Source organism: Aotus nancymaae, unplaced genomic scaffold (assembly GCF_030222135.1).
Source record: "Aotus nancymaae isolate 86718 unplaced genomic scaffold, 86718_ANA_hifiasm-v0.15.2.pri h1tg000062l, whole genome shotgun sequence".
Taxonomy (NCBI): domain Eukaryota; kingdom Metazoa; phylum Chordata; class Mammalia; order Primates; family Aotidae; genus Aotus; species Aotus nancymaae.
This window is the reverse complement of record NW_026988476.1, coordinates 32,813,498-32,825,002: the sequence shown is the minus strand read 5'-3', so window position 1 is coordinate 32,825,002 and position 11,505 is coordinate 32,813,498. Positions and strand designations below refer to the sequence as shown.

General features: G+C 41.0%; 2 protein-coding genes across 6 annotated transcripts in view; both read right to left on the bottom strand.

Annotated features, from left to right (window-relative positions):
- Window positions 1-53: 53 nt before the first annotated feature.
- Window positions 54-9,939, bottom strand: CCNDBP1 (cyclin D1 binding protein 1). The gene is made up of 11 exons (XM_012442267.2): window positions 9,791-9,939; window positions 9,588-9,647; window positions 9,228-9,307; window positions 6,139-6,220; window positions 5,265-5,361; window positions 5,018-5,091; window positions 4,393-4,469; window positions 3,767-4,047; window positions 2,581-2,641; window positions 789-835; window positions 54-521 (listed from the first exon to the last, which is right to left on the bottom strand). Exons 1-11 carry the CDS (start codon window positions 9,897-9,899, stop codon window positions 422-424), a joined length of 1,068 nt encoding a protein of 355 aa, XP_012297690.1. The 5' UTR covers window positions 9,900-9,939; the 3' UTR covers window positions 54-421.
- Window positions 9,940-10,179: 240 nt separating this feature from the next.
- The window catches only part of TMEM62 (transmembrane protein 62), a 50,591-nt gene continuing 49,265 nt past the window's right edge, over window positions 10,180-11,505 (bottom strand). For all 5 annotated transcript variants that reach the window (XM_064365959.1, XM_021673116.2, XM_012442266.3 and 2 more), the window contains one exon: window positions 10,180-11,066. In XM_064365959.1, the coding sequence (XP_064222029.1) occupies window positions 10,740-11,066 (327 nt within the window). In that variant the 3' untranslated portion in view covers window positions 10,180-10,739. The remainder of the gene's footprint in view (window positions 11,067-11,505) is intronic.

Sequence of the window (11,505 nt, the reverse complement as noted above, 5' to 3'; positions counted from 1 at the left end):
TAGTCTCAATCTACTGTATTTCTGGTAAAAAGAAACTTTGGAAGGGCATTCAATCACTGGCAGGTTAGCATTTTATTGAGACCATCAACATTTTTACAATGAAAACAATTTACAGCAAAAAGCGAATAAGGCAGCTTTCCTAGGAATCTCTGAGAAATGACTCAGGAATGATAAATCATGCAATTATTTTTTACATATAGCACAGAAAAATATATTATTTGCATATGGTTTATAAATAGGTGCCAATCTGGACTAACCAACAATCTTTGGTAATAGTGTCTCTTGCTAAATATAAACAGGCACTCACTTTCAATCCAGCAAGCATTCTAGCTCTATTTTAAAAGGAGACATCAGAGCCTGGCCATGATGGTGAGAAGGGGAGAAGAGAGTATAAATGAACCTGAAAACTCATAATTCAAGTTCACTCAGTGAGCTCCTTGATTCTATTCATGCAGTGATCAATGGCATTAATAAGTAAAGGGATCCAACTATCTTCTGGCTGAGGGGTTACATGACTTGCTCTATGAACAGAATAGAAAAAAAAATAAGTTAAACTTACTAGGGTGTCAAGGGAAAACCTATCCTCAGGAGGGAGCACAGGGAAAACTGTAATTTTTTTTAAAGGGGTGCTTCTTTGCAGAAACTCAGCTGCCCCACAACTGAAGTTGAAAGAAAATCCCACACCCACCCTTTCCCACTCCTTGAAATGGGGGCTTAGGAGTTGAGAATGTCTGGACAGGAGCTCCATTTTACTCTCAAAAAGCTGTCTAAAAAGTCTTCATACTTACTTTGTGATTTCAAGTGCCTTCTTTAAGACAGACACAAGTTTCACAGACTAGAAAAGAAACATAGAAGTTACTCACCCTGAGCCCTACCATAAAAAGGCAAGCTCAAATATTTTAAAAGACCCAAATGATTAAAAAATATATATTTAGAAAAAGAACCCTGAAGGAAGCATGCAAAAACAAAAATGCTTATTAGGTTAGGGTGATGGGATTATAGGTTCTTTTCTCTTTAGCAAGATCTTGTTAATACTGTTACCATAACATTTTAATAAGATTTTAAAAATCTAAAATATTTTCAATTTAGAAAATAATAGAAAAGGGAAGAATGTAACCTGAATTGGTCCCAAACGCTGATAGCTCAAAATATAAAGCAGAAATGACTAAGTTTCCTGTTTTTTTAAAAAACCTTATAAAGGATTTTAACACTGCCAATATAATAATAACATGGAGACGTTTCTCTACTAAAAATACAAAAATTAGCTGGGCATGGTGGTGCGTGCCTGTAGTCCCAGCTACTCGGGAGGCTGAGGCAGGAGAATTGCTTGAACCCAGGAAGTGGAAGTTGCAGTGAGCCAAGATGGTGCCACTGCACTCCAGCCTGGTGCCTGGCGACGGAGTGAGACTCTCTCTCTCAAAAAAAAAAAAAGATGCATATGCAGTACACATTTAAAAATTGCTAGAGCAGATGCTATGTTTGGGATAGCTGACTAGGCATACTGCTAAAGATGTTTATTTCTTAGGAAGTCAATTTTTTAAGTTAATGCCCAAAAGGATCCTATTCTACTTCAAGGTGTTTGTACATCATGAAGAACATCTGACGAATCTAGTTTCCATTATCCAATTTATCAGCTATTACTAGAATTGATATGTTCAACTTTAAAATATAAGTCATTTGGCAGTTTTAGTGCTCTTTCCAATAACATTAGAAATAACTCTCTCTAGTAAAGGGCACAGAACTTCAAAGAATACAATAAAATCAGATATTTATAAGAAACTTGACTCTCCATGGTTAAATCACACGATGTGTTTGTATTAGAACAGAGTATGTTTCTATAACACTTATTTCTGTCTAAACTAGAATTAAGAAACTTGCTACTTCACCAACAGCTAGAGTTCAATCTAATTGCTGCCTAGTCTAGAAATTAGAAACTTGTGATTTCAGGTTGAGAAGTTCCTAAATTACTGTGTAATTAATACTTTCTTTTCAAAGAAGCATTTTCTTTTCTTTTTTCTCTTTTTTTCTTTTTGAGACGGAGTCTTGCTCTGTTGCCCAGGCTGGAGTGCAGTGGCGCGATCTCAGCTCACTGCAACCTCCACCTCCTGGGTTCAAGTGATTCTTCTGCCTCAGCCTCCTGAGTAGCTGGGATTATAGGCATGTGATGCCCAGCTAATTTTTGTATTCTTAGTAGAGACAAGGTTTCACCATGTTGGCCAGGCTGGTGTCGAACTCCTGACCTCAGGTGATCCGCCTGCCTCAGCCTCCCGGAGTGCCAGGATTACAGGCGTGAGCTACCACATCCAGCCTCAAAGCAGCATTTTCTAAGGCCTTTAGGCTTTTCTAAATGATTACCCAGGTGATTATAGAAGAGAGAACTACCAAAGCTCATGGCTATTATAATTCAACTTTAGCAAATATTTATCAAGCACAAATGCATGCAAGAATTGTTACACTACTGTTATACTTCCATCCAAATGTGACAAATAAATATGTACCCTATAGCTTAGAGGAAATACTAGTGATTCGTGAAATTCTTCCCATTAGATCTATAGCTTTTCCCTCAAAGCCAGTACTTACATTGATTCGCACAGTCAGGTGACACATAGGTGGATATATGCTCAGAGCCAAATCATCCACACTAAGAGCAGAAAACAAAAGTAACCATTAACAAAAAAAGAAATGCAGCCAGGTTGTTTCTAGTACACACTATGGATGTCAACAGTGAGAAACTGTCCCAGAAATGCCTGTCCGTTTTTTTTTTCTATTTTCTTTTCGCTCATCTGACATCCAGGAAGCCTGTCAGTTTTTAAAACTGGGCAATTGGGCAACCAACGCAGAATGAGTTCAACCAGTCTTTACTGAAACATGCATATCCCATTTCATGAGGAAGCTGGGGGAAAAATTCCCTTGGTTCATAGTAGGGTGTATGATCGATTCAGTCAAAAATGTGAGGATGTGAAACCATCAGTTTAATAACTAATGTAGGCAGGCAGGGTTCATCAATGGAAACTAAAATTAGAGTAAAAGGTACCTTTCCTAAGTGAGCACCACTTTAACCAAGTGATCAAATTTAGAACCACCAATAATGAGGCAAACCAACATCATGTACCTCCCTGATATGATAAAATGAGAAGCACAAAACATTCAATTACATGATACTCTTGCAAAAAATGAGAAAACAATCACATGAATCCAGATTGTTGGATATTTTACAAGACAACTGACCTGGTTTCTTTTTAAAATGTTGATTTAAAAAGACTACAAAGGATAGGAACTGTTTTGGCTTTCAAGAGACTAAAGAGATGGCAATTAAATGCAATGTGAGAGCTTGATAGAACCCTGAATTTAGGTGACATTTTAGATAGAGACAACTGGAGAAATCTGAATATTAGATAATATTATTACATTCAACATCAAATTTCTTGGATGTGACAATAAAAGCAGGAATAAAAGTACTCCAGGCGATACATACTTAAGTATTTAGGAGTGAATGTCATTGCTTTCTGCAATTTACTCTCAAAACATTCTGGAATAAATATGAAACATCTATCTTTTGAGAAATAAACCAATATAGGAAAAAATGTGAACAATAGGCAAATCTAATGGAAGGATGTAGGGGTGTTCACTGAAGTAGTTTTTTAACTTTCCTATATGTTTGAAAACTTTCAAAATATAAATAAACTGGGAAGAAACCTTGGGGTGACAGCACAAACTGAGATCAGAATGCTGCTGCTCAGATGTTTCAAGTGGGGCTCACACTCACCTAGGGCTGATTTCATCAGAAATATCCACAATGTCATCCAGCTGTGCCACCTGATCCTTCTTCCCATTCTCTGCCACTAAGATCCGGATTTTCTTCAGGCAGGCTTTGGATGCTCTCACCAGTGCAAGGCATGGGATTATGAGCTCTTGATCATCCTCTGACCAATACAAGTCCTGATTGCTTGGAAACCCCAACACATCATCCTCATCATTGTGGTTGTCGGAGTTGTTCTCCTCAGTATCATTCAAGAGGCCAGAGTAAGGGTCACATTCTTCCACAGCCTAAGATATACCATGATGTATGCACACAAAAAAAGAAAAAGAAAAAAAAGGGGGCCTATTATACTTTTAGCACCATGCCTTAGTTGTCCAAAAACCTTAGCCAGCCACTTCACTAATGGCTACAGAGTTGAATTACTTCACAAACCCTGTTTTTGCTCTCCTTGTCCAGTAAGGAAACAGAGAGGAGTGGTACTAAATCACACACTAACAAGGAGTGAGAGATGGAAGACAGAGGACAGTAGTGAGAATAAAACCTATCTGGTCAATGTTTAGGGAATCGCTCTTTATAATCAACTCTCATCTACTAGTCAAAGAGTTGCCTTCCAACAATGAAGGTCCCCTCACCCGCTCCATTTCTTCATGTGCATCCTTCACAAAGTCCACATTCTTGGTCAGCATCAAAAGAGCTGCAGCTTTGTTATCTGTGAGTGAAAGATCAGAAGCACTAGAATTAGAGGAGAAACCCAACAATTTTCTTAAGACTGCAAAAGACAACCACACTGTTCCTAATGAAGGCAGTACCAAGGATGGTTGACAAGGGTGGTGGTTTAATCTAAAATTCTTCTCACTACATCCCCTGGTATCTAGACAGGAGTTTAAAAAGCTTGTATTTTATTTACCACAAGAAGAAATGAAATGGTCACATGATATTTATCATCACGGTCCTCTTGACAACCACTGTTTTGGCCTAGCTGGCTCTACCTCATAACTGCTTCAGTGTGTTCCATAATACTAATTTTGAGGTAGGACTAGGGAAACAAACTGTATTTGTTCAACAAGAGACAGAGCCACAGCAAGGGGGAAGTATGAAAACTAGAGAATGACAAAAGTGTTAATACCTATCACTTTTGGTAATATAATATATCTATTTCACTAGACTGTTTATATAAATTCAAATATACATGTTATAAAGCAGGAAGAGGTCTCTGCTTTGGCCAGCAGACATGGCCCACTTCCCACTTTCACTTACCTCTTGGTATCTGAGGCATCTGCTGGCATGCAACCCAGACACTGTTGTAGGAAATAAGGTCATTGTTCTCAGGGCTGGGGAAAGAAATCAGTAAGGATATATCAATAACCTAGGTTCCTGTCTCGTAAAAAGCTCCTTCCTGCTGGTCATTACTCTCAGCTGTCAGTAACTTTGCTGTTAAAATGAGCTTTTTCCCTCTCAGGCAAGGAGCCCCAATAACTGATAACCTAAACTGTGGCGTCACTACCTCTGAGTTGGAGTGATGGAAAGTACTTCCATGAGCTGAGCCATGCCATCCACGATGTCCAGGGTGGCGCCCCGTACCAGCTTTCTCAGGGTGATCCCTGTGGGCCAAACCCAAAGAATAAGCAGTCTGGTGTTCTTTTCAGAAGCAGCATCTGCTTTCCTGAGTCTAAGCATTACAGAATATAAGATAATGTACATCCACATGCTTTAACCTACATGCTAACACAAAACTCAGGTCTTACTTATATCCCCATGGCATTTTCTTGCCCCTCCTGCCATTTCTTAATGTTTTCCTCAAAAGAGATCTGGAACAAAATCCTTCCGTGACACCATGTATTCATTCATTAAGGACCATGACCTCTTAACAACTGTAGATGAAATACTTGAAGTTTAAACCACTTGAGTAGTAACCCTGAAGATCCATGACATGTATTCAGTTATAATTTTGGCATGATTATAATCAACGCATGATTCTACAGGCAGGGCTGGAGGCCATTTAACCTGTGAAGATGTTGCAAAATAGGGTGAGATATAACATGGGTGGAGGAGAGTAAGGATGACCTGAGCCTTCATATGGGGCTGAGAGCCAGCCAGTATCTGTGGTGTTAAAAATGGGTTTGAGAGGGAGGAGCCTGTGAGAACTAAAAGCCTTAAGAGTCAGGCAAGGCAGAGGAGATGGGAAGTAATAGAACAAAGCACCTGTATCTTAGAGTAATGGCTTGTTTATAGAAGTTATTTACATTATAAAATTATCTTTGACTGTATTTTATGGGAGAAAGTTACATGTTCAAGTTGGGTAAAGGTAAAAATCACAGGACATAATCCACAATATCAGCAAAGATCTACACTATAAATGCAACACTTTTATGGCTTACCCTGATCCTTTGGAAACAAATAGTATACTGCAATAAATGCCTTGATGGCAGCATGGACTTGTTCACAGAACTTCTGGGTTTCCTATGAAAAAGGAAACAGATTAGATCATAATCCGTCTACTGTGGAATACAGCAAATTTTTTTTTTTTTTTTTTGAGACAGAGTCTTGCTCTGTCAACCAGGCTGGAGTGCAATGGCACAACCTCGGCTCACTGCAACCTCCACCTCCCAGGTTCAAGCAATTCTCCTGCCTCAGCCTCCCAAGTAGCTGGGATCACAGGCACCTGCCACCACATCTGGCTAATTTTTGTATTTTTAGTAGAGATGAGGTCTTGCCATGTTGGCCACGCTGGTCTTGAACTCCTGACATCAGGTGATCCACCTGCCTTGGCCTCTCAAAGTATTGGATTACAGGCATGAGCCAACATGCCCAGACTAGAACAGATATTTCTACAGCATTATCAAACATTTTCTGATATCCTGGTATAAAGTTAGGCCTTCTGCTATACTGATCACACACCAAAGAAGAGTTAGCTATACAGTATACACTGGGCTGACAACTCAATAAACCATTAAGAAAGAGCAGGAAAAAACTTATTCCTGATACTCTATGTCCAAAGATATTCATGATATCTTAGACCAGCAGTTGGCAAACTGTGGTCCACAGGCCAACTCAGGCCCCACTGCCTGTTTTTGTAAATAAAGTGTATTGGGACACAACCATGCTCATTGGTTTAAATGTCTGTAGTTGTGTTTGCTCTACAAGGGCAGAGTTGGGTAGTTGGTTACAAAGTCTAAAGTATTTACTAACTGGTCCTTTACAGAAAAGAGAGAGAGACAGAACAACTGATGGACCAGCCTCCATATTAGTCCATTAATCTCTCTCTCTCAACAGAATCACAATATGTAACTAAAGGTACTAGCATGGACTCAACAATGCTCCATGTTGACTATTTTCCTTCTAAGTGGTCACTGGCTTTCTCATCTTCCCTGTCCTCAATTTTCTGTTAAATTTCAAGTCAATACTATGCAAATGTGGTCCAGGTTGGTGCCAGTCTACAAACTGTTTGTGACCAGTCAGGGATGAGATAAGGACAGTGACTGAGAGTGTTTAGAAACTTTTATGGCAATTTGACATTTCTTCAACATCCAAGCTCATAATTTTATTAAAGTATCAGTCCATACAGATTGAAATTTTAAAGAAACTCATCTTTTAGTAGGACTAAAGTGGTGAGATCCCAAGAAGGCAATGATGATTCATGTGTATATATATGTGTGTGTGTATACATATATTTATTTATTTGAATATATTTATATACATGAATATTTGTATATATTTCAAATAAATCCATATTCTAATTTTTCATCTATGAGTGTAACTACTATCCTGAGCATGTATAGAAAATCAGTTCTATGCTGCCTCCTCATGGTATCTTACTTGCAGTGAGTTTTAGCACCAAGTCCCAAGTGTATTTGAAAGAAACAGGTTAGCAGATAAGAAAAATAAGATAATATTAACTACTCTTTTTGAAATAACTAGTCTATTTTCCATGATCTTTTAAAGTGCTCTCATACAATTCATCTCTTGTTTCCTCATCACAAATCTCAAAGGTAAGCCAGGCACAGTGGCTCACACCTGTAATCCCAGCACTTTGGGAGGCTGAGGCATGTGAATCACCTGAGGTCAGGAGTATGAGACCAGCTTGGCCAACATAGTGAAACCCTGTCTCTACTAAAAATACAAAAATTAGCCAGGCATGGTGGTGGGCACCTGTAATCCCAGCTACTCAGGAGGCTGAGGCAGGAGAATTGCTTGACCTCGGGAGCCAAGATCTTGCCACCGCACTCCAGCCTCAGAGAAAGAGTGAGACTCTGTCTCAAAAACAAACAAACTCAAAGGTATGTAGGGGGAGAGAGTTTATCATTGTAGGTACATGCAGCAGAAGATATTTATGTTCTTTCCAAACACGTGTATATATAGACTGAAAAATTGAAACTATTGACTATGAAAATCAAATAAAGCAATGAATATGCCATTTTACAAGAATCTTACTCCCATATTAAGGATACACAGCTCTAGGAAAACTGAGCATACAGCATACCTGGTCATAGCCAACATGTTTACTTTCATTAGTTTTATCATAAAGGAATATTTAAAATGCATAAATTCTTTGTTCTAGCAATTCCACTTCTGGGATTTTTTTCTACTGATATACACACATAAACATAATTAGGTAATTCATCACAGAACTGTTTGCAGTAATTGTAATTTGGAAACAGCTTAAATGTCCACATACAGTACTGCTTAAATTCTGTTTATATCTACTCTATTGAATACCATGCAGTCATGACAAAGAACTGAGCAACTTTATAGGTACTGCTAAGAGTTGATTTCCAAGATATATTGTTAATTTCTATAAAGAAAGGTCCAGAACAGTGTTTATGGTATCTTATCATTTGTGTAAAAATAAGCTGACATATACAGATAAATGTACATGAATGTATATATGCACAGAATATATGTGGAATAATGCAAAAGGAACCGGGGGAGACAAAAATGAGAAAGTGGGTGGAAAGATAAACTTTTAGTATACTTAACTTTGATCTCTTTTGAATTTTATACTGTCTACATGTTACTGATTAAATATACAAAAATTCAATATAAAAAGAGTATTATGTAGTATAACAGAATAAGTGTAGCTTAGACATCAGATAGATCTTGATATAAATCCTACCTCCCCTGCTTTTTAAAAAAATCTTAACCTGTGCGTCTGAGCCTGCTGCTCATCTGTCGGATGGCCATCAAGTATGTGAAAACACCCAGCGAATAAAAAGTGCTTAAAAAATTATCAGAAAGGAAAACCACCAGGGTGAACTTCAGATTGAATCAATATTTAGAAGACCTGCCTACTCCGCGTCAGGAACTGCACTTTGCAATTTGGTCTTCACATAATCGGGTGAAGGAAAAACGGTAACCTCATTGGACAGATGAAGATAAATCTGGAGTGTATGTAAAAGGTGAAAAGAAAATGAGAGGATTCCTAAATGTGTACTCGGCAGCACAAGGACTCCAGGAAAGTGAAGCCCACCTGTGGAGATGGCAGTGGAAGCTGAGAGAAGACTGTGGTCAGAGTCGTGGCTTCCCTTGACACCATCACAGCTGTCTCATCTGGGGGGTGGCAGAGGGGGAGGCAGGTGCCAGTATGTTAGTACTGCACGGACTTGGAAGAAGCGCGTTCCCTTACCGACCGAGACTTCTCAAAAACATCTCCCAGTGTAGATGTTAGAATTCTATTTCACTCTCTCGGGTGCCGAGGTGGGTAAGGCATCCCACAGAAAGGATGCAGCGGGGGAGGGCAGTCCCCTCCCGCGGTGGGGAGCAGGAGGGAAAGGGGTTGGAACGCTAGAGAAACTGAGGCAGGGGGAACCCGGACAGGAGGCGCACTCACTGAGTCTTCTCCAGAACATCTCTCGATTAAACTCCTCAGTGGTCTCCTGGGCTTCGCCGACTGGTGGGTGTGGCGTGTGGGGGGCCGAACAGTGGCGAATAGAAAAGCTGAGGTAAGCGGAGCCGCCTCCCTCGCCCGAGCCCGGCCTCTCCCAGACCCCGAGCCCGCCCCTGCCGTCGCCCGTTCTAACTCCGTAAGCTTACCCCGCACTCGAGGCAGGAGCAACCGCAGCTCCACCGCCAAGTGCCGGAGCTGCTCCGAAGGCGGAGCAAAGGTGGGGACTGCGGTTGCAGGTGCCCCTGCGCTCGCCATCCTCGTCGCTCGCAGAAGGCCGCAAACACAGGCCTCCGCCGCCGCAGCGGGAGTCGCACTGTGACAGCCGCTCTACTTCCGGGGCGCTGCGTCTGGGACTCGTTTCCGGCAACAAGCCGCTCCGCCCCGCCCCAGAGGCCCGGCCCCGCCTCCTCTTGCCCCACCCCGCCCGGCTCCCAGAGGTCGCGTACCACCCATTCCATTCTCAGAAGCCAGGCCAGGTCACGCATTCTCTCTCCCCAGAGGCCCCGCCACACAAGCAAGGCTCAGGCCCAAGGTATTTATTATTCATCATTCATTCATTTATTTGATTAGTTTAAAAGACATCCGACTAGGGAACCAGAGAGCTCGCAATCCTGTGGGAAAACAGACCAGGGAACTCATATCTCAGGGGTAGTCGGGGTCAGATCCAGATCCTCACAGGTTCCCTGTCCCTGAAACTGCACCTTTGACAGCTGCTTAATTCTAAGCACAGCGGTAGATGCTTTACATGGGGTAGCCTTAAAAGACATACTGGGTCTCAGATACTCCCATACACACACACCCAACCCCTACCCTGTGGGTGTCCTAGATGAGGGTTTTCTCTTCACAAAAGTAAATCAACCCTTTACCTCCTTGGGGAGGGAAGGAATAAAAGCATCATTTTTGAGACTTTTCTGCAGTCCACTCTGCAGGTTATCAATAGTGGGCAATCCCTCCAACATCCAGGAGTCCAAGGAGCAGCAGCTCCCTAAAGCTCACACACCAATACTGGCCTTCCATCTACTACCGGGGTGGAAGCTTGGGCTACAGACACAGAGGCTGGGCTTCTGCCCAGCTGCCAGTAGTGAGACATGGCCTTCAGGAGTTCAGGTGGCTTTTTAACTGCACCATGAAGATTCCAAGCTTGGTGGGGTTCAGTGTCCACACACAACGAATGAGAACAGGAGTCAACAGTGTCAACCAAGTCCGCAAAGGGGAGAATAAAAAAGCTAGGGTGCCGTATGTTGCATAAAGAAAGTAGCAGGAATAAACCTGCCAGATGTACAGCAGTAGCATAAGTAGGTGAACTGGCATAATTTTTAAGTATTTTCTTTGATGGAGATGAGACCTGAAGTTGTGACCGAAGCACCGCTGCAGCAAGCTCCAACATATGTAAGCCATCAAGGGGATGTTAAAAAACGCCAACTGGAAAAGAACAGAAACAGCTTACTCCCAAGTCTTTGGAAGAGTTTGGTCTTAATAATGCATTACTGATGGAGCCTAAGAATATGCTGCTTTCTGTCTTGGGGTTAGCTAATTATGCTTCAAGCACAGTTGCTTATAACACAACAGCTGACTCGTGGCTAGTTGTGTATTTGCTCATGTCCTTTTATTCATTTTAGAGGCAGGTATCATTTAATTTATGTTGAAATCCCAATGGTGTTAAGCTGGAATTGAACTGAGTAAATATATACACACGCATTATACGTACAACACATACACATACAACAAAAGGTCCATTATAGAGCTTACATTCTAACAGGGAGAAGAAAGACCAAAAAATAAACAAAACATATAATTACAGATGGTGATTAGTTCAGTGAAGGAAATAACTGGGTCATGAGAAGGTAACTGGGAGAAAGGC

What these genes read in the sequence shown, in the direction of transcription:
- CCNDBP1 (XM_012442267.2), bottom strand. Translation starts at nt 9,899, where the DNA reads ATGGCGAGCGCAGGGGCACCTGCAACCGCAGTCCCCACCTTTGCTCCG. An exon ending in CACATGAAGAAATGGAGCGG is followed by an intron (nt 4,048 to 4,392) that starts GTGAGGGGACCT and finishes GGTATATCTTAG; the next exon opens with GCTGTGGAAGAATGTGACCC. An exon ending in TCTGATGAAATCAGCCCTAG is followed by an intron (nt 2,642 to 3,766) that starts GTGAGTGTGAGC and finishes TTCTGCTCTTAG; the next exon opens with TGTGGATGATTTGGCTCTGA.